This window comes from Oryctolagus cuniculus, chromosome 1, assembly GCF_964237555.1.
Source record: "Oryctolagus cuniculus chromosome 1, mOryCun1.1, whole genome shotgun sequence".
Classification (NCBI taxonomy): domain Eukaryota; kingdom Metazoa; phylum Chordata; class Mammalia; order Lagomorpha; family Leporidae; genus Oryctolagus; species Oryctolagus cuniculus.
This window is the reverse complement of record NC_091432.1, coordinates 10,724,769-10,751,809: the sequence shown is the minus strand read 5'-3', so window position 1 is coordinate 10,751,809 and position 27,041 is coordinate 10,724,769. Positions and strand designations below refer to the sequence as shown.

Genomic DNA, 27,041 nt, shown 5'->3' with positions numbered 1-27,041 from the left:
GACCCGCACCTCCCTCCGCTCGCTGACTCCGGCCGCCCTAAGCTCAACCGACCCCCTCCCCGCCTCAGCGTCGGTCCCGGCCCTTCTTCCGGCCCAGCCGGCCCCCGGCCGCGCGCCCCCGTTACCGGGAATATGGCGGCAGCGGCGGCAGGTCCGGACTAGGCCCGAAGCGCGCGAACCGCTCTCCGCCCCAGGTCCCGCCCCCCCGCCGGCGGCGTCACACGCAGCGCCACTTCCGCCAGACGCAAGGACGCATCTTCCGGCTCAAGTATTCTGCGGCGGCTGAGCTTCGCTAGTCCAGACGTCAGGAGTTCCCGGAAGTAGTCCAGAGGGGACTTCCGGTGCGGGTTGGGAAAAATGGCGGTGGTCCCTGCGTTCCCGGCTTTGGCGCGGGTGAGGAACGCGGAGGTTCCAGGGGCTGGGGCCGGGGCCGGGGGCCAGCAGTATCAGGGACTAAGTTTCGTTTTCTGGGGTCATGGAGACAAGCGGGAGCGTTCAGCTGTCCTGTAGCCCAGGGCAAAGGGAGGCCAAGGAGAGGCCGATCCTGCTGCTGAAGAAATTCAGATCGCTTCCCTGCTTTGGTGAGCCTGCTGTGTGCTCACCTGGTAGTATCTGGCTGAAAAGTCAGTCCGCGAGGGCACCCGTTTCTGTCCTCCTCTGTCCTCTGAGCGCCCTCTCTGCCTGTTTCTTAAGTCCTTTTAAATGCCTACCCTGATTTCACAGTCTCCTCTTTATATTGCTTTTTGATGTAGGCATTTACCACCATAAACTTCACTCTTAGAACTGCTTTTGTTACATCTCATAATTTCTTGTATGTTGGATTTTAGTGTTTGTTTTAAGACGTCTTCTGAGTTCCCTTTTGATTCCATCTTTGGCCCGTTGATTTTTCAAGGAATGTGTTAATACTACGTATTTGTGAATTTTCATTTTTCTTTCTGCTTTTGATTTCGAGTTTTATTCCATTGAGGTTAGAAAAGATCATCTGGTGTGCTTCATTAAGCCTTCTTAAATTTGCTGAGACTTGTTTTGTGATGAAATATGGGATCTATCCTGGAGAATGAACGTATTCTTGAGAGGAATGTGTGTTTTGCTTGTGTTGGGTAGGATGAAGGGTATATATCTGTTAGGTCTTTTGCTCTGTAGTATTGTTAAGTCTTCTATTTCCTTATTGACCTGCTGTTTGGATGTTCTGGCCATTTTTAAAATTACTATATTGCTCTCTGTTTCTTCCTTCAGTTCTGTTTGCTTGTGTATTTGGATGCTCTGATGTGGTTGGGTGCATCTGGTTATAGTTAGACCTTTCTGGACAATTGATTTAGAACATTATATTTGTTTAATGTCTTTTGTGTCATGTGACAATTTTGACTTAAATCTGTTTCGTCTGATGTAAGTATGGTCATCCCTGCTGTGTGGAATTTCATTTCTATTCTTTCAGCCTATGTGTGTCCTTAAATCTCTCTTTTTTTAAAAGATTTATTTTATTTATTTGAAAGAGTTAGAGAGGTAGAGACAGAGAGAGAGGTCTTCCATCCACTGGTTCACTCTCCAGATGGCTGCAACGGCCAGAGCTGTGCTGATCCGAAGCCAGGAGCCAGGAGCTTCTTCTGGGTCTCCCATGTGGGTGCAGGGGCCCAAGGACTTGGGCCATCCTCTACTGCTATCCCAGGCCATAGCAGAGAGCTGGATCAGAAGAAGAGCAGCCGGGACTAGAACCGGTGCCCACATGGGATGCTGGCACTTCAGGCCAGGGCTTTCACCCACTGTGCCACAGCGGCAGCTCCTGTCTTTAAATCTAAAATGAATCTCTTAGAGACTATGTATCATTTTTTTGTTTTGTTTTTCATTCAGCTACCCTTGTCTTTTGATTGGGAATTTATCCATTTGTATTTAAAGCAATTACTGTCAGGGAAAAAGTTACTCTTTCTATTTGTTCCTTGTTTTCTGTCTTATCACTTTTTTGTCTATCCCTTTTTCATCAGTTGTGTTCCATTGTTTTGTGGTGTCATGTTTTGATTTGTTTTTCTTTCTTTTTTTTTTTTTTTTTTTAAAGATTTATTTTCTTTATTGGAAAGACACAGTTACAGAGAGAGGTAGAGACAGAGAGAGAGAGAGGTCTTCCATCTGCTGATTCACTCCCCGGATGGCCACAGTGGCCAGGCTGGGTCAGGCTGAAGCCAGTAGTGTGGAATTCCATCCAGGTCTCCCATGTGGGTGGCAGGGTCCCAAGTGCTCAGGCCATCATCTGCTTTCCAAGGTGTATTAGCAGGTAGTTGAACTGGACGCAGAGTAGCCAGGACTTGAACTGGCACTCACAGTGTGTCAGCGTCATATGTGGTGGCTTAACACCACCATACCACAACACTGGCCTCCAGCATTGACTTCTTAACAACTGGGATGGAAGATATTTAGCACCTAGTAAACACTGAGTAAATGTCAACAGTGGTATTTGTTCTCTATAGATGTTTGTGTCTTTTTTATTTCAGGTGCTTGTACTGTCAAGGCACAACCTGTTGTCTCCTTTGCTCAGTGTCGCATCATCCAGACGCTTCTACAGAGGGAACAGCCCAACAGATTCCCAAAAAGACCTGATTGAGATCCCTTTGCCTCCGTGGCAGGAGAGAACTGATGAATCCATAGAAACCAAAAGAGCCCGCCTGCTATATGAGAGCAGAAAGAGGGGAATGTTGGAAAACTGCATCCTCCTCAGGTAGGGAAAGAGGAATCTGGGTGTCACTTCTCTTTGACCAGTGGCAGCCTGTTCAGCCTTTTTCTTTCTTGTTTTTAGCCTCTTTGCCAAAGAACATCTGCACCACATGACAGAGAAGCAACTGAACCTCTATGATCGCCTGATTAACGAGCCTAGTAATGACTGGGATATTTACTACTGGGCCACAGGTACTGGGAATAGCAGCATAATATGAAAATAGAGTGACTGAGGCTGACTTGAGTCTGGAATTTTATTCTAGGCAATGGTTTTCTTTTAATTATGCAGTGGACACTCAACCCGGACACTATCTCAATCTTCCCAAAGTGTGCAAAATTTGTGTTTTAATTGAAGTTCCTTGCAAGACAGAATACAAATTATTGTAACTTGAGCAAAAGGGGGATTTCGTGCAACAGCACGTGAAGCTTCACGGCATCACAGGGAAGGTTGAGGAACCAGGCTGGGAGTTGTGTGGACCCACACAGCTCTGTACGTGCACCGCAGTGGCAGCCCCTTTGACCTACAAGCACTGCCTTTACGAGGAATGGAATCTGTATTTCAGGTTAGTTTTGGCTGTGAGTAAAAGATGGAAGACAGTCATGGATTAAGCAATATAAACTTCTTTCTTACAACAGAAATCGAGAGGTAGGCTCTCCAGAGCTCATGGAGGGGCTTCAACAAGTCGTGAGATCCCGAGTGGATATTTATCCTAGCAATTGAGATGCCACGTGCCACATTGGAGTACCTGAGTTCAATTCCTACCTCTGACTTCCGACTCTAGCTTCCTTCCAGTGCAGACCATGGGAGGCAGTGGTGGCTGCTCAGGTCACTGGGTTCCTGCCATCCACATGGGAGACCTGGATTGTGTTCCTAGCTCCCAGCTTGGCCCCAGCTCAGCCCTGGCCATTGCATGCATTTAGGGAGTGAACTAACAGATAGGAGCACTCTGCTTCTCTCTCTTCCTCTGTTTCTCTGCTTCTCAAATAACTAAAGAAATACATAAAGAGGTCCAAATTCTTCCTGACTTGCTGCTCCGACACCCTCAGCATGTGTGGTCTGCACTGTGGTCCAAGAATCTCTGTCGTGTCTGTGTTTCAGCTGGGAGAACAGCAAGCAGAAGCAAATATCCCTTTTGTGGATCCTTCTCAGGAAATTACACATTATCCTCCACTGATTTTCCTTCAGCCAACCTAGTTACATGACTTCTAGCCATAAGGAGGAGACAATATAATCTGTTCTATGTGCCTAGCTAAATTGGGAATTCTGTTATCAAAAAAGTGATGGAAGGAGCAGGGAGAATGGATATTAGGGGACTTCTAATCCATTTCTGCCACACTTTGGGTCTCCTGTTTTCATTTCTCAATGTTTGTATCAGAAAATAGATGCCCTTCTATATGTTCAATTGTAAGAGTACTAATACAAAGTCTAGAGACTTAGACAACCAGTGAAAGCTCAGAGAGTCTAAAATATTCACTGTGTGATCTTTGGCCCTGAATTAGCAAAGTGTATGCTGCTACTTGAATCAAAAGTTCATTTAATAGGCCGGCGCCGTGGCTCAATAGGCTAATCCTCCGCCTTGCGGCGCTGGCACACCGGGTTCTAGTCCCGGTCGGGGTGCCGGATTCTGTCTCGGTTGCCCCTCTTCCAGGCCAGCTCTCTGCTATGGCCCGGGAGTGCAGTGGAGGATGGCCCAAGTGCTTGGGCCCTGCACCCCATGGGAGACCAGGATAAGTACCTGGCTCCTGCCTTTGGATCAGTGCAATGCGCCGGCCGCAGCACACCGTCCACGGCGGCCATTGGAGGGTGAACCAACGGCAAAAGGAAGACCTTTCTGTCTCTCTCTGTCCACTCTGCCTGTCCAAAAAAAAAAAAAAAAAAAAAAAAATTTCATTTATTGTGTTGAGTAATTTCACATGTGGGTATACCACAGTTTGTTTATCCATTGCCAGGCCGGCGCCGCGGCTCACTAGGCTAAACCTCCACTTTGCGGTGCCGGCACACCAGGTTCTAGTCCCAGTCGGGGTGCCGGATTCTGTCCCGGTTGCCCCTCTTCCAGGCCAGCTCTCTGCTGTGGTCCAGGAGGGCACTGGAGGATGGCCCAGGTGCTTGGGCCCTGCACCCCATGGGAGACCAGGAGAAGCACCTGGCTCCTGCCTTTGGATCAGCGTGGTGCGCCGGCTGCGGCGGCCATTGGAGGGTGAACCAACGGCAAAGGAAGACTTTCTCTCTCTCTCTCTCTCTCTCTCACTGTCCACTCGTTCACTCTGTCTGTCCAAAAAAAAAAAAAAAAAAAAGAGCCTTCACTGTTTATCCATTGCCCAGTTGAGGGACTTGAGGGTTTTTTCCAGTTTTAGGTGATTATACTGCTGTAAACATTTTTAAGATTTACTTATTTATTTGACAGGCAAAATTATAGACAGACAGAGAAAGGTCTTCCATCTGCTGGTTCATTCCCCAAATAGCCACAACGGCCAGAGCTGAGCTGAGTTTCTTCCAGGTCTCCCACATGGGTGCAGGGGCCCGAGCACTTGGGCCATCTTCGACTGCTTTCCCAGTCCATAGCGGAGAGCTGGATCGGAAGAGGAGCAGCCAGAACTAGATCCAGAGGTTCTCTGCTGCCAGTGGCAGAGGCTTAGCCCACTATGCCACAGTGCCGGCCCCTGTTGTAAGCATTTTTTGCAGATTTTGTGAGCATAGGTTTTAGTGTAGTGTTGCTTGGGTAAATACCCAAGAGAATGATAGCTGAGTCATGTGGTAAGTGGATGTCTCACTTTATAACAATCTTTTTTTTAAGATTTATTTATTTATTTGAAAGAGAGAGAGAAGGAGAGGCAGAGAGAGAGAGAGAGAGATCTTCGATCCGCTGGTTCACTCCCCAGTTGGCCGCAATGACTGGAACTGTGCCGATCCGAAGCCAGGAGCCAGGAGCTTCCCCCGGGTCTCCCACACGGGTGCAGGGGCCGAAGGACTTGGGCCATCCTGTACTGCTTTCCCAGGACATAGCACAGAGCTGGATCGGAAGTGGAGCAGCCGGGACTCGAACCAGCGCCCATATGGGATGCTGGCACTGTAGACGGCAGCTTTACCTGCTATACCACAGCGCCAGACCCAGCAGTCATTTCTGTAGTGAGCCAAAGAGTCAGTATTTAGCTTCAAGGAGTCCATGTGGTCTCTGTTGTAACTTCTCAACTCTGCCTTTGTAGCATGAAAGCAGGATAGATAATAAATAAGTGTGTCTGTGTTCTAACAACAACAAAAAATTTTGAAGATTTTATTTATTTATTAGAGGTCTCCATTCACTGATTTATTCTCCCTGATGCCTACCTCAGCTGGGGATGGGTCAGGCCAAAGTCAGAAGCCTGGAACTCCACCCAGGTCTCCCAGGTGGGTGGCAGAGATGGAGATACTTGAGCCGTCATTTGCTGCCTTCCCAGGCACATTATCAGGAAGCGGTATTGGGAATGAAGTAGCTGGTACCCAAAGGACTTCTTGGGATGTGGGTATCCCAAGTGGCGACTCAATCTGCCGTACCAGAAGTTAGCCTCCAACAAATTATGGACACTGAATTTCATGTAATTTTATTTGTCATGGAATATTCTTAATTTCCTTCCTTTCCCATTTAAAATTCATTCTAAAGATTTATTTATTTATTTGAAAGGCAGAGTTACAAAGAGACAAGGCAGAAAGAGAAAGAGAAAGGTCTTCCATCCACTGGTTCGCTCCCCAGATGGCCACAATGACCGGAGCTGGACTGATCTGAAGTCAGGAGCCAGGAGCTTCCTCTGGGTCTCCCTCGTGGATACAGGGGCCCAAGCACTTGTGCCATCCTCCACTGCTTTCCCAGGCCACAGCAGAGAGCTGGATGGGAAGTGGAGCAGCCAGGACTTGAACCAGCATCCATATGGGATGCCAGCACTTCATATGGTGGTGGCCTTACCTGCTAAGCCACAACACTGGCCCCTTAAAACTCATTCTAAAGGGCAAGTGTTTGGCCTAGCAGTTATTATGCTGGGTATGATTCCTGCATCTCATATTGGAGTAACTGAGTTCAGTATCTGCTCCACTCCTGATTGCATCATCCTGCTAATGTAGACGCTGGGAGGCAGTGTTGATGACTCAAGTGATTGGGTTCCTGCCAATTATTTGAGAGACCTAGATTAAGATCCTGACTTCTGGCTTTGGCTTTGTTCTAATCCTGGCCGCTGGTGACATTTAGGGTATGAACTTCAAGATGGAAGAGCTTCATCTCTCTCTCTCTTCAAAGTTTTATTTTTTTTGTTTGAGAGGCAGAGTTACAGAGGGAGAGTCAGAGAAAGAGATGTCTTCCATCTGCTGGTTCAGTCCCCAAATGGCTGCAACAGCCTGAGCTGGACTAATGCGAAGCCAGGAGCTTCTTCCGGGTCTCCCATGTGGGTGCAGGGGCCCAAGCATCTGGACCATCTTCTGCTTTCCCAGGCCATCAGCAAGGAGCTGGATTGGAAGTGGAGCAGCTGGGACTCAAACCAGTATCCATATGGGATGCTTGTACTGCTGGCAGATGCTTAACCTACTACACCACAGCACTGGTTCCTCTCATTCTCTTTTTCCATCACTGTGGCTCTCTAATTGTTTAATTAGTTAATGGGGGGAAAAGGTAAAAATCATTCTTAGGTCTCAGGCTATATAAAAGTAGCAGGAACAGGCATTTGGCACAGTAACAACAAAGTCCCCTGTTGGGATGCCTGTATCCCATATCAGAGTGCCTGGTTCAAGTCCCAACTACTCCACTTCTGTGTGCTAATACACATTTTTTGTGCTGCTAATACACATCTCTGAGACAGCAGATGATGGCTCAAGTAATTAGGTCCCTGCTATCCAAATTGAGACCAAGAAGGAATTCTGGGCTCCAGGCTTTAGTCTGACCCAGCCCTGGCTGATGCAGGCATTTGTGGACTGAGCCAGTGGACAGACGTTCTCTCTGTGCCTGTGTCTCTCTGCCTTTCAAATAAAATGAAAAATAAATTAAAAAATTTTAAAATCCTTTAAAAAATGAAAAATGGGCAGTAGGCCATAGTTTGCTGTTTTCTGTGTTGCTCTGGAACGGGCAGCACTAGGAACAGAAAACAGATGAGTGGTCGCCAGGGAGGAGGTGTGAAGGGAAAGGTTGAAGTTCCCCCAGCATTCATTAGTCTCAGGATTTCATTTCTGTTTTTAGCCATTCTAAGAAGTACCATTAAACTGGGTTGTTTGTTTTCTTACCATGTTTTGAGTGTTCTTAACTGATTCCTGACTCGAGTCCTTTATCAGTTAAGTGTCCAGAAGATTTTTCTCCTGGTCTATGGCTTGTCTTTTCATTTTCTTCACATTGTCAAAGAGCAGGGTTTTTTTCCCCACAGGTTTGCAATTTATTGTACAAATTGGATCATCATATGTCAAATTGACATTAGCTTTTCCAGGCTTGGGAATTTAACAGATGTGGGACAGACGATTTATAATCTATCCATAATGCTTTCACTGCTAGAGTTTTTGTAGAACTTACCTTGAAGTATAAGATCATTAAAGCAATGCCTCCTTAATGGCCAGTACACAATTCTTCTGCCTATAAGAGTGTAAGAGTTGCAATTTTTTTTTTAAAGATTTATTTATTTACTTGAAAGAGTTACACAGAGAGAAGGAGAGGCAGAGAGAGAAAGAGAGGTCTTCCATCTGATGGTTCACTCCCCGACTGGCCGTTATGGCTGGAGCCGCACCGATTCAAAGCCAGAAGCCAGGAGCTTCTTCTGGGTCTCCCATGCGGGTACAGGGGCCTAAGGACTTAGGCCATCTTTTACTGCTTTCTCAGGCTATAGCAGAGAGCTGGATTGGAAGTGGAGCAACCGGACTCAATCCAGCGCCCATAAGGGATGCTGGCAATGCAGGCGGCGGCCTTACCTACCACACCACAGCGCCGGCCCTGCAATATTTTTAAAATATTGATTGATTGATTGATTGATTGATTGATTTGAAAGGCAGAGTTACAGAGAGAAGGAGAGACAGAGATGTGCCATCTGCTGGTTCACCCCCAGGTGGCCTCAATGGCCAGGGCTGGGGTAGGCCAGAGCTGGAAGACAGGCGCTTCATCCTGTCTCCCATGTGAATAGTAGGGGCCAAGGTACTTGGGCCATCTTCCTGCTTTCCCAGGCCATTAGCAGGGAGCTGGATAGGAAGTGAAGCCCCTGGGACTCGAACAAGTGCCCATATGCGATGCTGGCATTACAGTGGCTTTACCTGCTATGCCACAACACGGCCCTATTTATTTATTTTTTAAAAAAATATTTATTTGAGAGGCAGAGAGAGAAGCAGACTGACAAAGAGAGAACTCTGATTCACTGGTTTACTCTTCCACTGCCTGCAATGGCTAGCCTGGACCAGGCCAAAGTTGGGAGCCAGGAACTCAATCCATATCTCTCACGTGGGTAGTAAGAACCTGGCTACTTAAGCCGTCACCTGCTGTCTCCCAGGATATACATTAGCAGGAAGCTAGGTTCTGGAGCAGAGCCAATACTTAGATCCAGGTACTATGGTATGGAACACAGGCATCCTTACCAGCAGCTTAACCTCTAGGGCAGATGCCTGAAGGGATTACTGTCGTACGTACAATCCTTTTTCTTTTTCTTTTTCTTTTTTTTTTAAGATTTATTTATTTATTTGAAAGAGTTACACCGGGTGGGGGGGGGGTCTTCCATCCGCTGGTTCACTTTCCAGTTGGCTCCAATCTGGAGCCAGGAGCTTTTTCCGGGTCTCCCACGTGGGTGCAGAGGCCCAAAAGTGCTACTTTTTAGACTTTTCCAATTTCTTGTTGCTAAAATGTAGACATATAATTGATCTTTGCATATTGACTTTGTAGAATGTGGCCTTGCTAAATCAATTTAGAAGTTCCTTTGAAGATTCTTTGGGATTTTTTTGTGTAGACAGTTGTATCATCTGACTAGACATGATTTTCTTTCATTTTCTGTCTTATACTTACCTTATTATGATATTCAGGACTCCAGCATAATAAGGTTTAAATAACCATGGTGAGAATAGGCATCCTTGCCTCACCAGTGTTAGGGGTAAAGTATTTCACCTTTCACTATTAGGCATAATTTTAGCTGTAGGTTGGTTATAAATGCCTTTTTTTTTTTTCTAACAGGCAGAGTTAGTGAGAGAGAGAGACAGAGAAAGGTCTTCCCATCGCTTCTTGGCCTTTTGGCTAAGATCAAGTGTGGAGAAAGGTCTTCCTTCCGTTGGCTCACCCCCCAAATGGCTGCTGCGGCCGGCGCACTGCGCCAATCCAAAGCCAGGAGCCAGGTGCTTCCTTCTGGTCTCCCATGCGGGTGCGGGGCCCAAGCACTTGGGCCATCCTCCACTGCCTTCCCGGGACACAGCAGAAAGCTGGACTGGAAGAGGAGCAACCGGGACAGAATCCGGCCCCCCAACCAGGACTAGAACGTGGGGTGCGGCGCCACAGGCAGAGGATTAGCCTAGTGAGCCATGGTGCTGGTCTATAAATGTCTTTTACCAGGTTGAGAAAGTTTCCTTTTTTTTGAGTATATTGAGCAGTTTATCATAAATTTTGTCAAATGCTGTTGATTTGTTAAGATGATCATTTCTTAGTGATGGCATTCTTTCCCTGAGCTTATTGATATGCGAAAGGACTGGCTGATTAATCTTCAAATCTTAGACCAACCTTCCTTTCCACGGTAATGATATTGTTGGATTCCACTTGCCAATAATTTGACAATCTGTCTTAGGAAGGATATTGGTGTGTATTGGTAGTGGTTTTCTGGTTTTGAACAGGGTAATGTTAGCTTCCTAAAAAGAGGGGTCAGGTGCACTTTCCTCTTGAGGTGTGTTTTTTTTTTTTTTTTTTTTTTTTTTTTTTTTTTTTTTTTTTTGACAGGCAGAGTGGATAGTGAGAGAGAGAGAGACAGAGAGAAAGGTCTTCCTTTTGCTGTTGGTTCACCCTCCAATGGCCGCCACGGCTGGCGTACTGCGGCCGGCACACCGCGCTGATCCGAAGCCAGGAGCCAGGTACTTCTGGTCTCCCATGGGGTGCAGGGCCCAAGCACTTGGGCCATCCTCCAGTGCCCTCCTGGGCCACAGCAGAGAGCTGGCCTGGAAGAGGGGCAACCGGGACAGAATCCGGCGCCCCGACCGGGACTAGAACCCGGTGTGCTGGCACCAGCCTCCTCTTGAGTTTTCTTGAAGACTTTTTGTAGAATTACTATTTCTTCCTTAACGTTTAATAGAATTTGTTAGCAAAGCCTAGGATTTTCATTATTGGAAGTTTTTAACTGTAAAATTAAATGTTTTTTAATGGATTTCAAATGATTCAGGTTACCTATTCTAAGGTAAGACTTGATAATTAATCTTTCAATAAATATATTTATTTCATTTAAGTTATATATGTGGACACAAAATTTCTAATCTCTTTTTCTTTTAATATCCAAGGAGCTGTAGTGATATCCGTCTTTTATCCTTTTTTAATTGATCAGTCTGGCTAGAAGTTCTCAATTTTATTCGTATTTTCAAAGAACCAGTTTTTTTTATTTCACTGACTTTTCTGATTTCAGTGTTGCTGATTTCTGCTCTTATTTCCATTATTTCCTTTTTTCTCCTTGCATTGTACTTAATTTGCTGTTTTTAGTTTCTTAAGGTAAAAGCTGAGCTCATTGACCTGAAACCTTTTCCACTATAAACATTTAATACTATAAATTTTCTTAGCACTGTTTGAGCTTCATGTTACAAATTTGAATGCAAAATTGCAGAGAGATTAAGAGTGAGTGAGACAGAACGATGGATAGATCTTCCAGCTGCTGGTTTATTCCTCGGATGGCTGCAATAGCCAGGGCTGAGCCAGGCCAAAGCTGGGATCCTAGAACTCCATCCAGGTCTCCCACATGGATGGCAGGGGCTGAAGTACTTACTGCATCTTCTGCTGCTTTCCCAGGCACATTGGCAGGGAGCTGGATTGGGGGTTAAGCAGGCAGGACTTGAACCACTGCCCATTTGGGATGCCAGCATCCCAGGCAGAGGCTTAACTCATTGCACCACAACTCCAACCCACAAATGACTCTTCTTGACCCATGAGTTATTTAGATGTATGATGTTTAAGTTTGAAACATTTGGAAAATTTCCAGAATTTGTTGACTTTTTGTCTTGATGAATGTTCCAAGTGCACATGAATATGATGTGTTTTGTACTTATGGGTAAAGTTTTCTATGTCAACTAAGTCAGGTTGATTGATACTATTCTTCATGTCTTCTATGTTCTAACTGATTTTCTGAGTGCTTAATCTGTCAGTTCCTATGAGAGGTGTGTTGTAATCTCTATAATTTTTTTTATTAAAGATTTATTTATTTGAAAGTCAGAGTTACACAGAGAGAGGAGAGGCAGAGAGAGAGATCTTCCATCCACTGGTTCACTCCCCAGTTGGCCGCAATGGCCCGAGCTGCGCCGATCCGAAGCCAGGAGCCAGGAGAAGCCTGGCTCCTGTGGGTGCAGGGGCCTAAGGACTTGGACCATCTTCCACTTCTTTCCCAGGCCATAGCAGAGAGCTGGATGGGAAGAAGGGCAGCCAGGACTAGAACCGGCGCTCATATGGGATGCCGGCGCCACAGGCAGAGGATTAATCTACTGAGCCACAGCACCAGCCCTAACCATACTATTCTTTGTTCTGAAATGTCCAGATAGTAAAAGGAGTAAGGTACTCCAGGTTGTTTTTGTTTTGTTTTATTTTTTTTAATTTCTTTTTTATTTGAAGATTTATTTATTTTACTTGCAAGTTAGAGTTACACAGAGAAAGGAGAGGCAGAGAGAGAGGCCTTCTATCCTTTGGTTCACTTCCCAATTGGCCTCAACGGCCGGAGCTACGCTGATCCAAAGCCAGGAGACAGGAGCCTCTTCTGGGTCTCCCACGCGGGTGCAGGGACCCAAGGACTTGAGCCATCTTCTACTGCTTTCCCAGGCTAAACGAAGAGCTGGATTGGAAGTGGAGCAGCTGGGACTCAAACCAGCACTCATATGGGATGCCAGTGCTGCTGGCCATGGTTGTTGGTGTTTGTAGTTTTTTTGTTTTGTTTTGTTTTGTTTGTTTGTTTGTTTGTTTGTTTTTGACAAGTAGAGTTATAGACAGTGAGAAAGAGAGACAGAAAGAAAGGACATCCTTCCATTGGTTCACCCCCCAAATGGCCGCTACGGCTGGAGCTGCACCGATCTGAAGTCAGGATCCAGGTGCTTCCTCCTGGTCTCCCATGCGGTGGCCATGATTTTAACCAACTGTGCCATAGTGCTGGCCCTGCACATTACTTTTTTCAAGCTAGATATGTTGCCCTTGGGGAGTGTTTAATTTCTTTGTAAGGTGCTCATCTCTAAAACCGCTCCTCATTGTGCTTGACAGTGGCCGTGTTCTTAGTCCCAGCAAGTCACCGTGAGTCATGACACTGTCCATTCTGGGAAAGTGTGAGACCCCTGTCCAGGGTCAGGTACTCCTAGGGTATCTGCTCTCACTGGAAGTAGAGTAACTGACCTTTAAGCACTCTGGGCTTTAACCTGCTGCACCACAGTGCCGGCCCCTCTCACTGACTTTTATTAGCTCATGGTTCTGTAGGTCAGAGCCATGCCCAAGACCTCACTCAGTCTGCAGTCGTGGATCAGATGTTCTACGTTCCTGCCTAGAGACTGGGGAAGAATCTACTTCCAAGCCCATTGGGTTGTTAGAAGAATTCATTTTCTTTCTTTTCCTTTTTAAAAGATTTATTCATTTATTTGAAAGACAGAGTTACAGAGAGAGAGCAAGGGAAAGAGACAGAGATCTTCCGTCTGCTGGTTCACTCCCGCCATGGCCACAACGGCCAATCCAAAGCCCGGAGCAAGGACTTTCCTCCAGGAAAGCAGTTGGGGCATATTCTGCTGCTTTCCCAGGCACATTAGCAGGGAGCTGGATTGGAAGTGAAACAGCTGAGACTCAAACCAGTGCCCATATGGGATGCTGACATTGCAGGTGGTGGCTCTACTGGCTACACCACCAGGAAAGAATGTACTTTCTTGCAGTTGTAGAACTAAGATCTCTATTGTCTTGCTCACTGTCCATCTCTTTCAGTTCCTAAAGATCCTTCCCACTTGGCCTCCTCCATCCCAGCCATGGAAAGCCGCTGTCGTATGGATCCCTGTCCTGCTTCACAGCTCTCTGGCTTCCCTTCTGCTACCAGCTGAGGAAAGCTGTGCTTTGAAGGGGCTCTCGTGGTTAGATCCGGCCTGCCTGGGCAACATCTGTGGCTGAGGGCCAATTCACAGCCTGATTACAGCCTAATCATAGGAACAGCAGTCCTAGAGATCACGCAGGGCTTGGGCCCCAGGGTAGCAGGGAATTTGCAGGCCATCCTGGAAGGGTTCCTAACACATCATTTTTGTACCTTTAACTTATCATTTATATTTGTGTTTGAATTGAATTTCTTGTAGACAGTCTATGTAGTCTTCATTTTTTGTCTAATCTGATAAGGTGTTTTTTTTTTTTTTTTTTTTTTTTTTGACAGGCAGAGTGGACAGTGAGAGAGAGAGACAGAGAGAAAGGTCTTCCTTTGCCATTGGTTCACCCTCCAATGGCCACTGCGGCCGGCGCACCGCGCTGATCCGATGGCAGGAGCCAGGAGCCAGGTGCTTTTCCTGGTCTCCCATGGGGTGCAGGGCCCAAGCACCTGGGCCATCCTCCACTGCACTCCTTGGCCACAGCAGAGAGCTGGCCTGGAAGAGGGGCAACCGGGACAGAATCCGGCGCCCCAACTGGGACTAGAACCCGGTGTGCCGGCGCCGCTAGGCAGAGGATTAGCCTAGTGAGCCGCGGTGCCTGCCTAATCTGATAAGTTTTTATACAAATTATAATTGTATATTTTAGTGATTGCCCTAGGGTTTCTAGTATGCATCTTTATTTTATTAATTTTTTACCGATTTATTTATTTGAGAGGCAGAGTTACAAACAGGCAGTTCCTTTTGCCTGAGGAACTTCCTTAAGTATTTTTTGCGTTGAAGGCAGGCTGTTAGGAATTCTCTTGGCTTTGGTTTTCATTTAGAGAGACTTTTTCACAGATTACAGGATACTGTGTTCACAGTTTTGTGTTTTTTTTTTTTTTTTCTTGCAATTTAAGAGGGCACACTTGGCCGGCACCGCGGCTCATTAGGCTAATCCTCTGCCTTGTGGCGCCGGCACACCGGGTTCTAGTCCCGGTCGGGGTGCCAGATTCTGTCCTGGTTGCCCCTTTTCCACGCCAGCTCTCTGCTGTGGCCAGGGAGTGCAGTGGAGGATGGCCCAAATACTTGGGCCCTGCACCCCATGGGAGACCAGGATAAGTACCTGGCTCCTGCCATCAGATCAGCGCGGTGGGCTGGCTGCAGCGCGTGGCCACGGCAGCCACTGGAGGGTGAACCAACGGCAAAAGGAAGACCTTTCTCTCTATCTCTCTCTCTCACTATCCACTCTGCCTGTCAAAAAAAAAAAAAAAAAAAAGAGGGCACACTTGTGTTATTGGACCATTGGTGTGCAGAATGGAGTCCATCTAGTCTGGAATTGAGCTGGATTTGGGTTTTGTTGTTGCTTTGGTTGCCTTTAGCACACTGCAAGCTTCAGACTCCTCTCATGTTACATGTGCTGTCTTCTGGTTTGCCAAGTTTCTGAAAGAAGCCTACTGTATCTTCATTACTTTGTATGTGTCTTTTCTTTCTCAGTGTCTTTGGTATTTTATCTTTGGTTTCTAGCTGTTTGAATATGATGTGTTTGGTTGTTTGTTTTGGTATTTATCCTGCTTTGTGTTCCCTGGGCATGTTGTATCTGTGTTTCTATATCTTTCACTGTTGTCGGAAAAAAATCTCAGCCATTCTGTCTTCAGGTATTTCTTCTGCCTTGTTCTCTTTTTCTCTGGAATTCCAGTTACATTGGGTTAGGTCATTTAGTATTGTCCTGTAGCTTTTGGACTCTCTGCTTTGCATTTTTCACTCATTTTTCTTCTTATATATCAGTTTTTGTGATTTGTGTTGGCTAGTAGCTATTGACCTATTTTCTTTTTTTTTTTTAAGATATATTTATTTCTTTGAAAGCATCCTATAGAGAAAGAAGGAGAGGCAGAGAGAGAGAGAGAGATCCTCCATTCGCTGGTTTACTCCCCAACTGGCCACAACAGCCAGAGCTGCACCAATCCAAAGCCAGGAGCTTCTTTCCGGGTCTTCTATGTGGGTTCAGGAGCTTCTTTCCGGGTCTTCTGTGTGGGTTCAGGGGCCCAAGAACTTGGGCCATCTTCCACTGCTTTCACAGGCCACAGCAGAGAGCTGGATTGGAAGTGGAACAGCCGGGTCTCAAACCAGTGCCCACATAGGATCCCGGCACTGCAGGTGATGGCTTTACCTGCTATGCCACAGCACCGGCCCCTGACCTATTTTCTAATTCTTTCCTTGGATTATGTCAAATCTCATGATGAGCCTGTTGAAGTCATTCTGCTACTGTTTTGTTTTTTTTTTTTAAGGATTTATTTATTTATTTGAAAGATAGAGTTACAGAAAGGCAGAGACAGACAGAGAGAGGTTTTCCATCCACTGGTTCACTCCCCAAATGTCCACAGCAGCCAGAGCTGGGCCCATCCTAAGCTAGGATCCTGGAGCTTCTCTGTCTCCCACTGCCTGCAGGGGGCCAAGGACTTGGGCCATCTTCCACGCTTTCCCAGGCACATTAGCAGGGAGCTGGATTAGAAGTGGAGCAGCCGGGCCGGCGCCGCGGCTCACTAGGCTAATCCTCCGCCTAGCGGCGCCGGCACACCGGGTTCTAGTCCCGGTCGGGGTGCCGGATTCTGTCCCGGTTGCCCCTCTTCCAGGCCAGCCCTCTGCTGTGGCCAGGGAGTGCAGTGGAGGATGGCCCAGGTGCTTGGGCCCTGCACCCCATGGGAGACCAGGAAAAGCACCTGGCTCCTGGCTCCTGGCATCGGATCAGCGCGGTGCGCCGGCCGCAGCGCGCCGGCCGCGGCGGCCATTGGAGGGTGAACCAACGGCAAAGGAAGACCTTTCTCTCTGTGTCTCTCTCTCACTGTCCACTCTGCCTGTCAAAAAAAAAAAAAGAAGTGGAGCAGCCAGGATTTGAACCAGCACCTGTATGGGACGCAGGCACCACAGGCAGCAGCCTTACCCACTGTGCCACATCACTAGCCCCTCTGCTACTGTATTTCTAGTACTTAGATGTGAGGTTGTTTTTTTTTTTTTTTTTTTTAAGATTTTATTTATTTATTTGAGAGGTAGAGTTACAGACAGGGAGAGAGAGAAAGGTCTTCCATCCATTGATTCACTCCCCAAATGGCCTCAACAGCCAGAGCTGTGCCAATCCGGAGCCAGGAGCTTCCTCCAGTCTCCCACACGGGTACAGGGGCCCTAGGACTTGGGCCATCCTCCACTGCCTTCCCAGGCCATAGCAGAGAGCTGGATCAGAAGAGGAGCAGCTGGGACTAGAACCGGCACCCATAAGGGATGCCGACACCACGCCAGCCCCAGATGTGTTTTATAATTGTCGGCTCCCTGCTGGGATGTCTCATCTGCTCATGCATTTTGACTATGTTTTCCCCTAATCTTTTTTTTTTTTTTTTTTTTTTTTTGACAGGCAGAGTGGACAGTGAGAGAGAGAGACAGAGAGAAAGGTCTTCCTTTTTCGTTGGTTCACCCCCCAATGACCGCTGCGGCTGGTGCACTGTGCTGATCCGAAGCCAGGAGCCAGGTGCTTCTCCTGGTCTCCCATGCGGGTGCAGGGCCCAAGCACTTGGGCCACCCTCCACTGCACTCCCTGGCCACAGCAGAGAGCTGGACTGGAAGAGGGGCAACCGGGACAGAATCTGGCACCCCGACCAGGACTAGAACCCGGTGTGCCGGCGCCGCAGGTGGAGGATTAGCCTATTGAGCCGTGGCACCGGCCTCCACTAGTCTTTGATGTTAGTCATAGTTATTTGGAATTCCCTAGCTGATAGTTCAGACACCTCAGTCATCTCTGTGTCTGTTTCCATCGATTGTTTTGCCCCCTTGACAGTGTAGTTTTCCCCCCTTCTTTTGTGTGTGTATCATGATTTTTCATCCAGTGTTAGACATCATGATGAAGCAGTAAAGACTGAGGCAAACAGTATTCCTAGAAATGAGCATGCTGCTTCTGCATGCTTATTAGTATGAGGGATCAAGTCAGTCAAGTTAGGAATGAAGCCGGGTTAGATTTTAATTTTTATTTATTTATTTGCGAGGCAGAGAGAGACAGTTCTTTCAGTCCACTGCTTCACTCCCCCAAATGCCCACAGCGATTGGGGCTGGGCCTGGCTGAAGCTGGGGGTTGGGAACTCAATATGAGTCTCCCACATGGGTGATAGGAACCCAAGTGCGTGAGCCATCCATCCACTATCTCCCGGGGTTCACGTTTTCAGGAAGCTAGAATTGGGAGCAGAGCTGGACTGAGACCCAGGCACTCCCGTATGAGATCCAGATGTGCCCAGCCGTATCTTGATCCTGTGCAGACTGCCCAGCCCGCAGTTTGGCTTTTGTCTTTACCTTGGTTACCTTCAGGGCATCATTAGCCTCGGTGTGCTTGAGTGGAGGCTATTTAGAGATTGTTTCTCGGTGTTCCTGTTCTGCCCTCAGCTTTCAGCCTCAGAGGCAATGTGTGCCCCTGCTCTCACCTCCCCCAACAGTAGATCCTGTTGCTTTCTGCTTGCTGCCCCTTAGTTTAGGAGAGACGAGCTTGGAGGATGTTCTCCATTAGCTTTTTCCAGCCTTAGTCTCAGGCAGTCCCTGAGACCCTGCGCTTGGGACCTGGGAATGCTCAGTGATCCTGCCCCTCCCCCAGGGTAGGATTTTGTTTTTCTTTTGCCCTTCCATCAGCACGCATGGTCACTCACCTGTGCGCTGTGAGACAGGGTCTCCTGGTCAGTGGAGGCTTCCGTTCTGTAGAGGAGAGGGTCCAACTGAGCGTTAGGCTTTTTTCCCCGTTTTGACTGCTCCCCTGCTCTTGGCCTGCATCCTGCAGGAGGAGGTCGCCAGCTGCCTGCTCTGTGCCCAGTCTTTGTTGGAGCACACACAATGGAGGTTTGTTGAGAAGAACCTGTCAGCTGCACTTGTATTTGCGGTTCCCAGGGGTTTTATTCTTAGACAAAATCACACTTGGCATTTAACAGTTCATTACAAACTTCAGCTGAATTTTTCTTAGCAGTTTGTGTGGTGCCTGGTATCCTCTTCCTGTGCCTGTTACAGAGAACAAGTCCTCATGTCAGCTTCTCCCGTGAGGGCCTCTTGGATTGTTTGTGCTGTCTTGGATAACTTCAAGAGAAGGTGTATCGGTAGCTTTTCTGGCTTTTTCGTGTTGCCCAGATCGGTGCAGTCTTCTTTCCAACTTTCTATATCCTCGAGGGAGGCCCCAATCTTGATTTTATTTTGAGCATCACAAAAAACCAGAACACTCACTGAATGCCTGGTCCCATGCTGAAAGGGAATTGGGCTTGGTTTTGAGGAATTCCCTCTCCTAGCATTTTACACAAAGCTGTATGTAGAAACTGAAATTAAAAGGTAAAATTTATTTTGGTGCAAAAAAAGTTTGAATCCATGCATAGCAGGGGTCTTCAAAAAGTTCATGAAAATGCATATTATGAAAAAAACTGTGCATAGATTTCAAAATTTGTTTGCATCAAAATAAACTTACTTTAAAACAATTATGTATTTGAAAGGCAGAGTGACAGAGATCTTCCATTCACTCTCCAAATGCCTACAACAGCTGGGGCTGGGCCAGGTTTAAGTCAGGAGCTAGGAATTCAGTCTGGGTCTCCAGACTGTGTGGCAGGGGCTCAGCTGCTTGAACCATCACCTAATGTCTCCCAGGGTGCACATTAGCAGGAAGCTGGGGTTGGCAGTGGAGCTGGGACTCTAACCCAGGTTCTCCAATGTGGGATGCAGGTGTCCCAAGTGCTATCTTTTTTTTTTTTTTTTTTTTTTTTTTTTTTTTTTTTTTTGCATAACTTTATTTTTTTGAAAGGTAAAGCAAAAGAAAGAGATAGACAGAGACACAGAGAAAGCGCTTCCATCTACTGCTTTAGACCCCAGTTGGCTGCAACAGCCAGCTCTGGGCTAGGCCAAAGCGAAGAACCAGAAAGCCCATCCTCATCTCCCATGTGGGAGTCAGGGGCCCAAGTACTTGGGCCGTCCTCTACTGCCTTCCCAGGCACATTAGCAGGGAACTAGATTGGAAGCTGAGAAGCCAGGACTCAAACCAGCATCTTGATACAGGATGCCAGCACAAATGCTGTGGCTTCACCTGCTGTGACACAACACTGACCCTCACCCCCACAAGTGGCATTTTAACCACTCTGCAAACATCCAGCCCTTGAACTTACCTTTTAGTTCATTTTTTAAAAAAGAGTTATTTATTTAAGAGTTATGGGAAGGAGGGTGGGAGACAGAGAGGATCTCCCATCTGCTAGTTCACTCCCCAAATGGCTGCAACAGCCAGAGCTGGGCCCACCCAGAGCCAGGAGTGAGGAGCTTCCTCTGGGTCTCCCATGTGAGTGCAGGGGCTCAAGTACTTGGGCCATCTTCACTGCTTTCCCAGATGCACCAGCAGGGAGCTGGATAGGAAGTGGAGCAGCCAGGACTTGGACTGGCGCCCATATGGGATGCCGGTGCCACAAGCAGTGGTTTTTACCCACTATGCCTCAGTGCCAGCCCCTTAATCCCACTTTTTTTTTTTGACAGGCAGAGTGGACAGTGAGAGAGAGAGACAGAAAGTGTCTGTTGGTGCACCCCGCAATGGCCACTGCGGCTGGCGCACCATGCCGATCAGGAGCCAGATGCCTCTCCCGGTCTCCCATGTGGGTGCAGGGCCCAAGCACCTGGGCCATCCTCCACTGCACTCCCTGGCCACAGCAGAGAGCTGGACTGGAAGAGGAGCAACCAGGACAGAATCCGGCACCCCGACCAGGACTAGAACCTGGTGTGCCGGCGCCACAGGCGGAGGATTAGCTTGTTGAGCCGCAGCGCCGGCTAATCCCACTATTTTTTACAAACTTTTTCAAGTATCCTTGTATTGATAATTTTGGAGTGCCTTACCTAAGTTTTGCATGTGAGAGGCATTGCTTCTAATTATAACTTAAGTAAGTGTCTTTTTTTTTTTTTTTAACTTGTAAGGCAGAGTTAGAGAGAGAGAGGAGAGACAGAGAAAAAGAGAGATCTTCCATCCACTGGTTCTTTCCCCAAATGGCTGCAATAGCCAGGCCAGAGCCAGGAGCTTCCTCCAGATCTCCCACATGGGTGCAGGGGCCCAAGCACTTGGGCCATCCTCTGCTAACTTCTCAGCGCATCAGCAGGGAGCTGGATCAAAAGTGAAGCATCCAGGACTGGAACTTGCACCACATGGGACACTGGCACTTCGGGCTAGGGCTTTAACCTGCTGAGCCACAGCACCAGCCCTTTTTTTTTTTTTTTTTAAAGATTTATTTATTTGAAGAGATTGGGAGAGACAGAGAAAGATCTTCCATCCACTGCTTCACTCCCCAGATGGCGGCAAAGGCTAGGGCAGGGCCAGGCAAAAGCCAGCAGCCAGGAGCTTCATCCATATCTCTCACATGGGTATCAGAGGCCCAACCACTTGGACCACTGCTTTTCCCAGGCCATTAGCGAGGAGCTGGATCAGAAATGGAGCAGATGGGACATGAACCAGCACCAATATGGGATGCCAGCATTGCAGGCAGGAGTTTTACCCACTACGCCACAATGTGGGCCCCTTAAGCAAGTGTCTTAAGGGTGGAAGAAACGGCTGGGGTGAGGAGCACTGCTGGAATGCTGTGAAGAAACGGCTGGGGTGAGCAGCACTGCTGTGAGACTGCGAGAGTGTGCTGGCGTTCTCATTGCTCTGCTGCCAGTGCCTGGGTTGCCTGTCTGCTTAAATCTGGTTCTCCATTTTGTTACAGTGCCTCAAATAGCATTCCAGAAAATTCCTTTTTGCTTAAGTTTACAAATGTCTGAAGTTTCTGTCACTTCTAACCTAGGACCTCTAACTGATAAAGTAGAAGCTTTTGTCTCAGGAAATGTGCAGATTAGAGAGGGAGACATAGTACTTGGAGAAACTGAAATGCCAGATGCAAAGCACGGTGGTATAGCCAAAACTATGTAGACCAGGGGTGCTAGAATGTTCACAAAGTAAAGTACCGGACAAGGGGCCGGTGCTGTGGTGTAGCGGGTAAAGCTGTCACCTGCATCCCATATGGGCGCCAATTCGAGTCCCAGCTGCTCCTCTTCCAATCCAGCTCTCTGCTGTGGCCTGGGAAAGCAGTAGAAGATGGCCCAAGTCCTTGGCTGCTGAACCCACGTGGGAGACCTGGAAGAAGCTCCTGGCTTCTGAATTAAGCTCAGCTCTGGCTGTTGTTGCCATCTGGGGAGTGAACCAGTGGGTGGAAGACCTCTCTTTCTCTCTGTTTCTACCTCTGTTTGTAACTGTCTATCAAATAAATAAAAATAAATCTTTAAAAAGAAAAGTACTGGGCAATAAATACTCAGTCTTGCAGCCATATGGTCACTGCCCCAGTGACTTAGCTCTGCTGCCCTAACTCAAAAGCAGCCGTTCTCGCCGGCGCCGCAGCTCACTAGGCTAATCATCCGCCTAGCGGCGCCGGCACACCGGGTTCTAGTCCCGGTTGGGGCGCCGGATTCTGTCCCGGTTGCCCCTCTTCCAGGCCAGCTCTCTGCTGTGGCCAGGGAGTGCAGTGGAGGATGGCCCAGGTGCTTGGGCCCTGCACCCCATGGGAGACCAGGAAAAGCACCTGGCTCCTGGCTCCTGGCATCGGATCAGCGCGGTGCACCGGCCGCAGTACGCCAGCTGTGGCGGCCATTGGAGGGTGAACCAACGGCAAAGGAAGACCTTTCTCTCTGTCTCTCTCTCTCACTGTCCACTCTGCCTGTCAAAAAAAAAAATAATAATAATAAAATAAAATAAATAAAAAATAAAAGCAGCCGTTCTCTATAAACACGGCATGGGAGCAGCTGTTGGCCTACAGGCTGACATCATGTATGCTGTACATCTCGAGAAAGAATGGATACAGTCTGCAGTCTGGATAGCCATCTGTGGTTCTTGGCCAAGGACAGTTTCAAGAAAGTTTTAAGATCCTTGTATCTGAGCACTGACTGTGGCATAATTCTTTCTGTCTACTTTTCTCTTGCAGAAGCAAAACCGGCCCCAGAAATATTTGAAAATGAAGTCATGGCACTGCTGAGAGACTTTGCTAAAAACAAAAACAAGGAGCAGAGGCTGCGTGCCCCGGATTTGGAGTACCTCTTTGAAAAGCCACGTTGAGCTGTGCCCACGGCCTGGCAAGGCTCTCAGTCTGAAGATGGTAACTACTCCCAGTGGATGTGATCTTGGCCTCTTGCTTCTTCTGAGGCGCTTAACTCACCCTCCCCCACAGGACATAAATGTAGCTGAGCCGTGTGACTCATTCTGGCACTTTTTTGTTCAGTTCTGACCTTTGTGAGTGGTTATCAGTGTTGCTGACACTATGGCCTGACTTTGGCTGCCAGTGCTACTGGCAGATCTGCCACAAGAGGGCGCTGTAGGGGAAGAAATCTTGCTGGCTCGCTGCTTCTGCTGCAAGTACTCCCAGAAAGAGGTAGCCAGCTGTACCTGCTGTGTGGAAGCCACCCCCGACCCTGGTGGTCCAGGGCTTTGTTAAAGTGAAATTCCCCTCCCTCCAACCTGGTGTGATCCTTTCTGCCAAAGGAAGTTGATCCAGGCCCCCTGAGCTGAACTGTTGAAAGCACAGCAGGCAGAATGAGGCCATACTGCTTAAGTGTCTGTGTCTTTGTTGTCAGATTTTCTTTAAACCACGCACTTTGTAAATTGAGAGATAATTGAATATTAAAGAATAATGATAAAAAGAAATTTATAGTTCCCCAGCTCTTACAATTATTTTCATTTTGCCTCTCCTCCCATAATAACCATAGTCATACAGTTTTACAAGGTTGCAATTATAGGTTTTATTTCATGCAGTGCTATGGCAAACTTTTCCCTTCATTTCTACAGTCTTCACAGTGACTTTAGTTGACTGAATAGTAACACAGAGGACGTGATGTGTTAGAATAAATTGGTTGGAAGCATTTAGCTCTGGGGCCAGGAGAGTTCTGCCTTGTAGTGGTGAGCTCCCCGGAGGGTGTGCCCTTAGCCGTAATCCAGTCTCAAGAGTCAGTCACCCAGGCTGGGCCCGGCCATCTAAAGGTGCTTACCAGAAGAAAGCCAGCCAGCGTTGATGATCAGGTGCTTTGTGACCATGGCAGCTGCCCACTTGAAGCAAGTACCTGCTTCTAGCCTTGTTGGGGTCTGGGGTCCTGCCTGCCCCTTGGTGTCCTGGCTAAGGAGGGAAAGGAAGAGAGCAATCCTTTATGTCCATGATCTCATAACAGCCTCACAGCAGACCAGAGACAAGTGAGGTGTTAGGCCTCTTGTGGATGAGAAAGTAGACTCAGAGTAGTTTGTCCAAGGCCAAGTAGCTTTTTAATCAGAAACCCAGAATTCAGCATAGCTCATTCTGTCTCCAAATCTCATGAACTTTCTACTAAAACATACTACCTATTGCTGGACATTTTTTTTTTTAAGATTTATTTATTTATTTGAAAGAGTTATACAAAGAGAGAAAGGCAGAGAGAGAGAATTCTTCCATCCATTTGTTCACTCCCCAATTGGCCACAACAGCCTGAGCTGCACCAATCCAAAGCCAGGAGCCAGGAGCTTCTTCTGGGTCTTCCATGCCGGTGCAGGGGCCCAAGGACCTGGGCCATCCTCTACTGCTTTCCCAGAACACAGCAAAGAGCTGGATTGGAAGTATAGCATCTGGGACATGAACCAGCGCCCATATGAGATGCTGGCCCTGCAGGCAGCAGCTTTACCCACTTAGCCACAGCACCAGCCCCTGTTGCTGGATATTTAATAGAATGTACAGCTGGAAACCTGACCATTCTCAGATACGACCTGTTATTACATGACTGTCAAGAAGCCACCAGCTGCTTCCCAGAGTGAGTGGATCTGAACTTGGCCTCCAGTGGCGCTCTCGCAAGTCCTTTCTCCAGAAAGGACGCGGTGCAATACCCTGGTTATGAGTTCAAATCCTGGCTCCTCTGCTTACCTGCTGGATAAATGAATTGGCCTCACATTCCTCCTCTGCAAAATGGAGATTATGATGCTTCCTGCCTCCACTAGCTGAGAGGAGTAGAGGGAACGAGATAAAACAGCTTGTACATGGTGCCTAGCACACAAGAGGAGCAGAGGGAACGAGATAAAACAGCTTGTACGTGGTGCCTAGCACACAGCATGCACTCAGCAGTCGTGAATGTCAGCATTTGCTCGTGGCTTCAGCCTGAGACTGAACCTGTCCCCAATACAAATTGCGTGGCCTATCAGTGAGGTCACCGTGGCTCTGCGCGGGACAATCTTGTCTGCAGTTCGAAAATCCAAGCCTATTAAATTAACCACAGAGTGTCAGCAGCGGGCTAAGACTGGACAGTAAACAGACCCTGGTGACAAGACCTTTGATGGAAAAATCTAGCACTCTGACCCATGTGAGGAATGGGAGTGAGACTTGGAGGCAGAAGCAGGCCAGACGTGAAGACGTCACCCTGGGAGCATAGCGAGACTGGCCGTGCTCGGGCCGCCTTTGATGTCCTGTGGGGAGAATGTTACTGGGAGGGAGTTTATATATAGAAACGGAGCTGGCCTGTAAGAGCTGCACACGAGTCAGGCCTTGCCTTGCCCGTTTATCCTGTGCACATTATGCAACCAACCCCAGAAGCCAAGTATGCGGCTTGGCCTCTCCCCGCCTCGCAAGCCTGATCCCTTCTTACCCTGATTGTGTCTTATTTAACGTCATGTTCAACTGCTCCCCCTTTCACCTGGGACTGGCATGCTTCTAAAGGAATTGTTTTCCTCCCAGGCCACTGGCTTGTGTCATCTTTGAAACTGAAGGATCTTGCTAACCTCAGCTGCTCAGTGTCAGGCCCAGGGGTGCTATGTAAACAGTTTTCCCTTTATTAGGCATTAAGCAAAACAAGGCTGGCCACAGTGCATTTTAAAAAATTAATAAACATATAGCAAGAACCAGCAACCCCCGAAGGATCCTGAGGAAGAGAAGGTAGACTCATTCCTTCCAGGTTGGCATACCCTGCTCCCTGGCCTCATTCAGGGCCTGTGATGGGCCCTGCCCTGACCCTTTGGTAGTGGTCTTGTGAGTCCTCTCTCCTAGGCTCCCACATGACATCAAACTGGGTCAGGAAAGGCTGTTACCTTCCCAGCACTTCTTAATTATTTCAAGTCTAAAAAAGTCCATAAGCCAAACACCTTGTGCCCCAGCTCTCTGGGCCTCAGAGTGTGTCTCTGAGGGCTCATGGGAGGCACCTCTTACTGGCATAGGGCATTTATTACCTGCAGGTCACCTGGTTTGTTTCTTCAGCTCCAGCCAGTGCAGCAGCAGTACAAACCTGGTTAGTATTAAAAAAAAAAAAAAAAAAAGAGTTATCGAAAGGGAGAGACAGAAAGAGACCTTCCATCCTCTGGTTCACTCCCCAAATGGCCACAGTAGCTAGGGCTGAGCCAGGCTGAAACCAGGAGCGAGGAGCTTCATCCAAGCCTCCCACAGGGGTGCAGGGGCCTAAGGACTTATGCCATTTCTTCTGCTTTCCCAGGCACTTGGAGGGAGCTGGACTGGAAATGGAGCAGCCAGGATTTGAACATGTGCCCCTGTGGGATGCTGGCATCAGAGGTGGTGGCCTGACCCACGATGCCACAATGGCAATCCCCATTTTATTTTTTTAAACAGACCAGAATGGAACTAAAAGGGACAATTTTTCAAAAACAAAAGTCATGTCAGAAGACAGTATTAACTAGGGTCAGAGTAAATGTCCCCGGTGTTAACGCTCTAAGAAAATTAACTTTGGAAATGATTCCAGTAAAAGTCAATCTTTCTGACATTGACCAGTGAAGTATGGAAATATATACAGGCTGATGGAAGTCCTTTTGCTTGCTCGACTCCTTCCAGGGAAAAGTTCAGGTGTCTTAGAAGGAGTGAACCCTACACAAAGAGCCAAGCCTTTTAGCTGCATCACTCAGGCTTGATGAAAACTGCAAACACACATGTCAGCGATGACTCCAAGGTGCTTTTTCTCAAACGGACGTTTCATGTTCTTAGACATCACTGGGGAAAGACATTCCTCTGGGATAGACGAAAGTCACATTTCTCCTGTGATGGCGACAGGACAGAGGAAGGACAAGGAGACTCGAGCAGCCTCAAGTGGCAAGCAGCTCCGTGAG

The 27,041-nt window shown here is 47.8% G+C and overlaps 2 protein-coding genes across 17 annotated transcripts in view; one reads left to right on the top strand and one right to left on the bottom strand.

The window, feature by feature from the left end:
• The window catches only part of CPSF7 (cleavage and polyadenylation specific factor 7), a 30,606-nt gene extending 30,345 nt beyond the window's left edge, over positions 1-261 (bottom strand). For 7 of the 16 annotated variants that reach the window (XR_007914312.2, XM_070069770.1, XM_051833173.2 and 4 more), the window contains exon 1: positions 126-261. The gene's annotated coding sequence lies outside the window, so the exon portion shown is untranslated. Of the gene's footprint in view, positions 1-9 lie in introns of all 16 variants that reach the window. The other 9 variants (XR_011387002.1, XM_070069773.1, XM_070069772.1 and 6 more) reach the window with 4 other exon arrangements.
• Positions 257-23,627, top strand: SDHAF2 (succinate dehydrogenase complex assembly factor 2). Its single transcript, XM_002721021.5, has 4 exons — positions 257-393; positions 2,484-2,707; positions 2,786-2,895; positions 22,912-23,627. The coding sequence occupies exons 1-4, from the start codon at positions 358-360 to the stop codon at positions 23,040-23,042; spliced, it is 501 nt and encodes a 166-aa protein (XP_002721067.2). The 5' UTR covers positions 257-357; the 3' UTR covers positions 23,043-23,627.
• Positions 23,628-27,041: the final 3,414 nt, after the last annotated feature.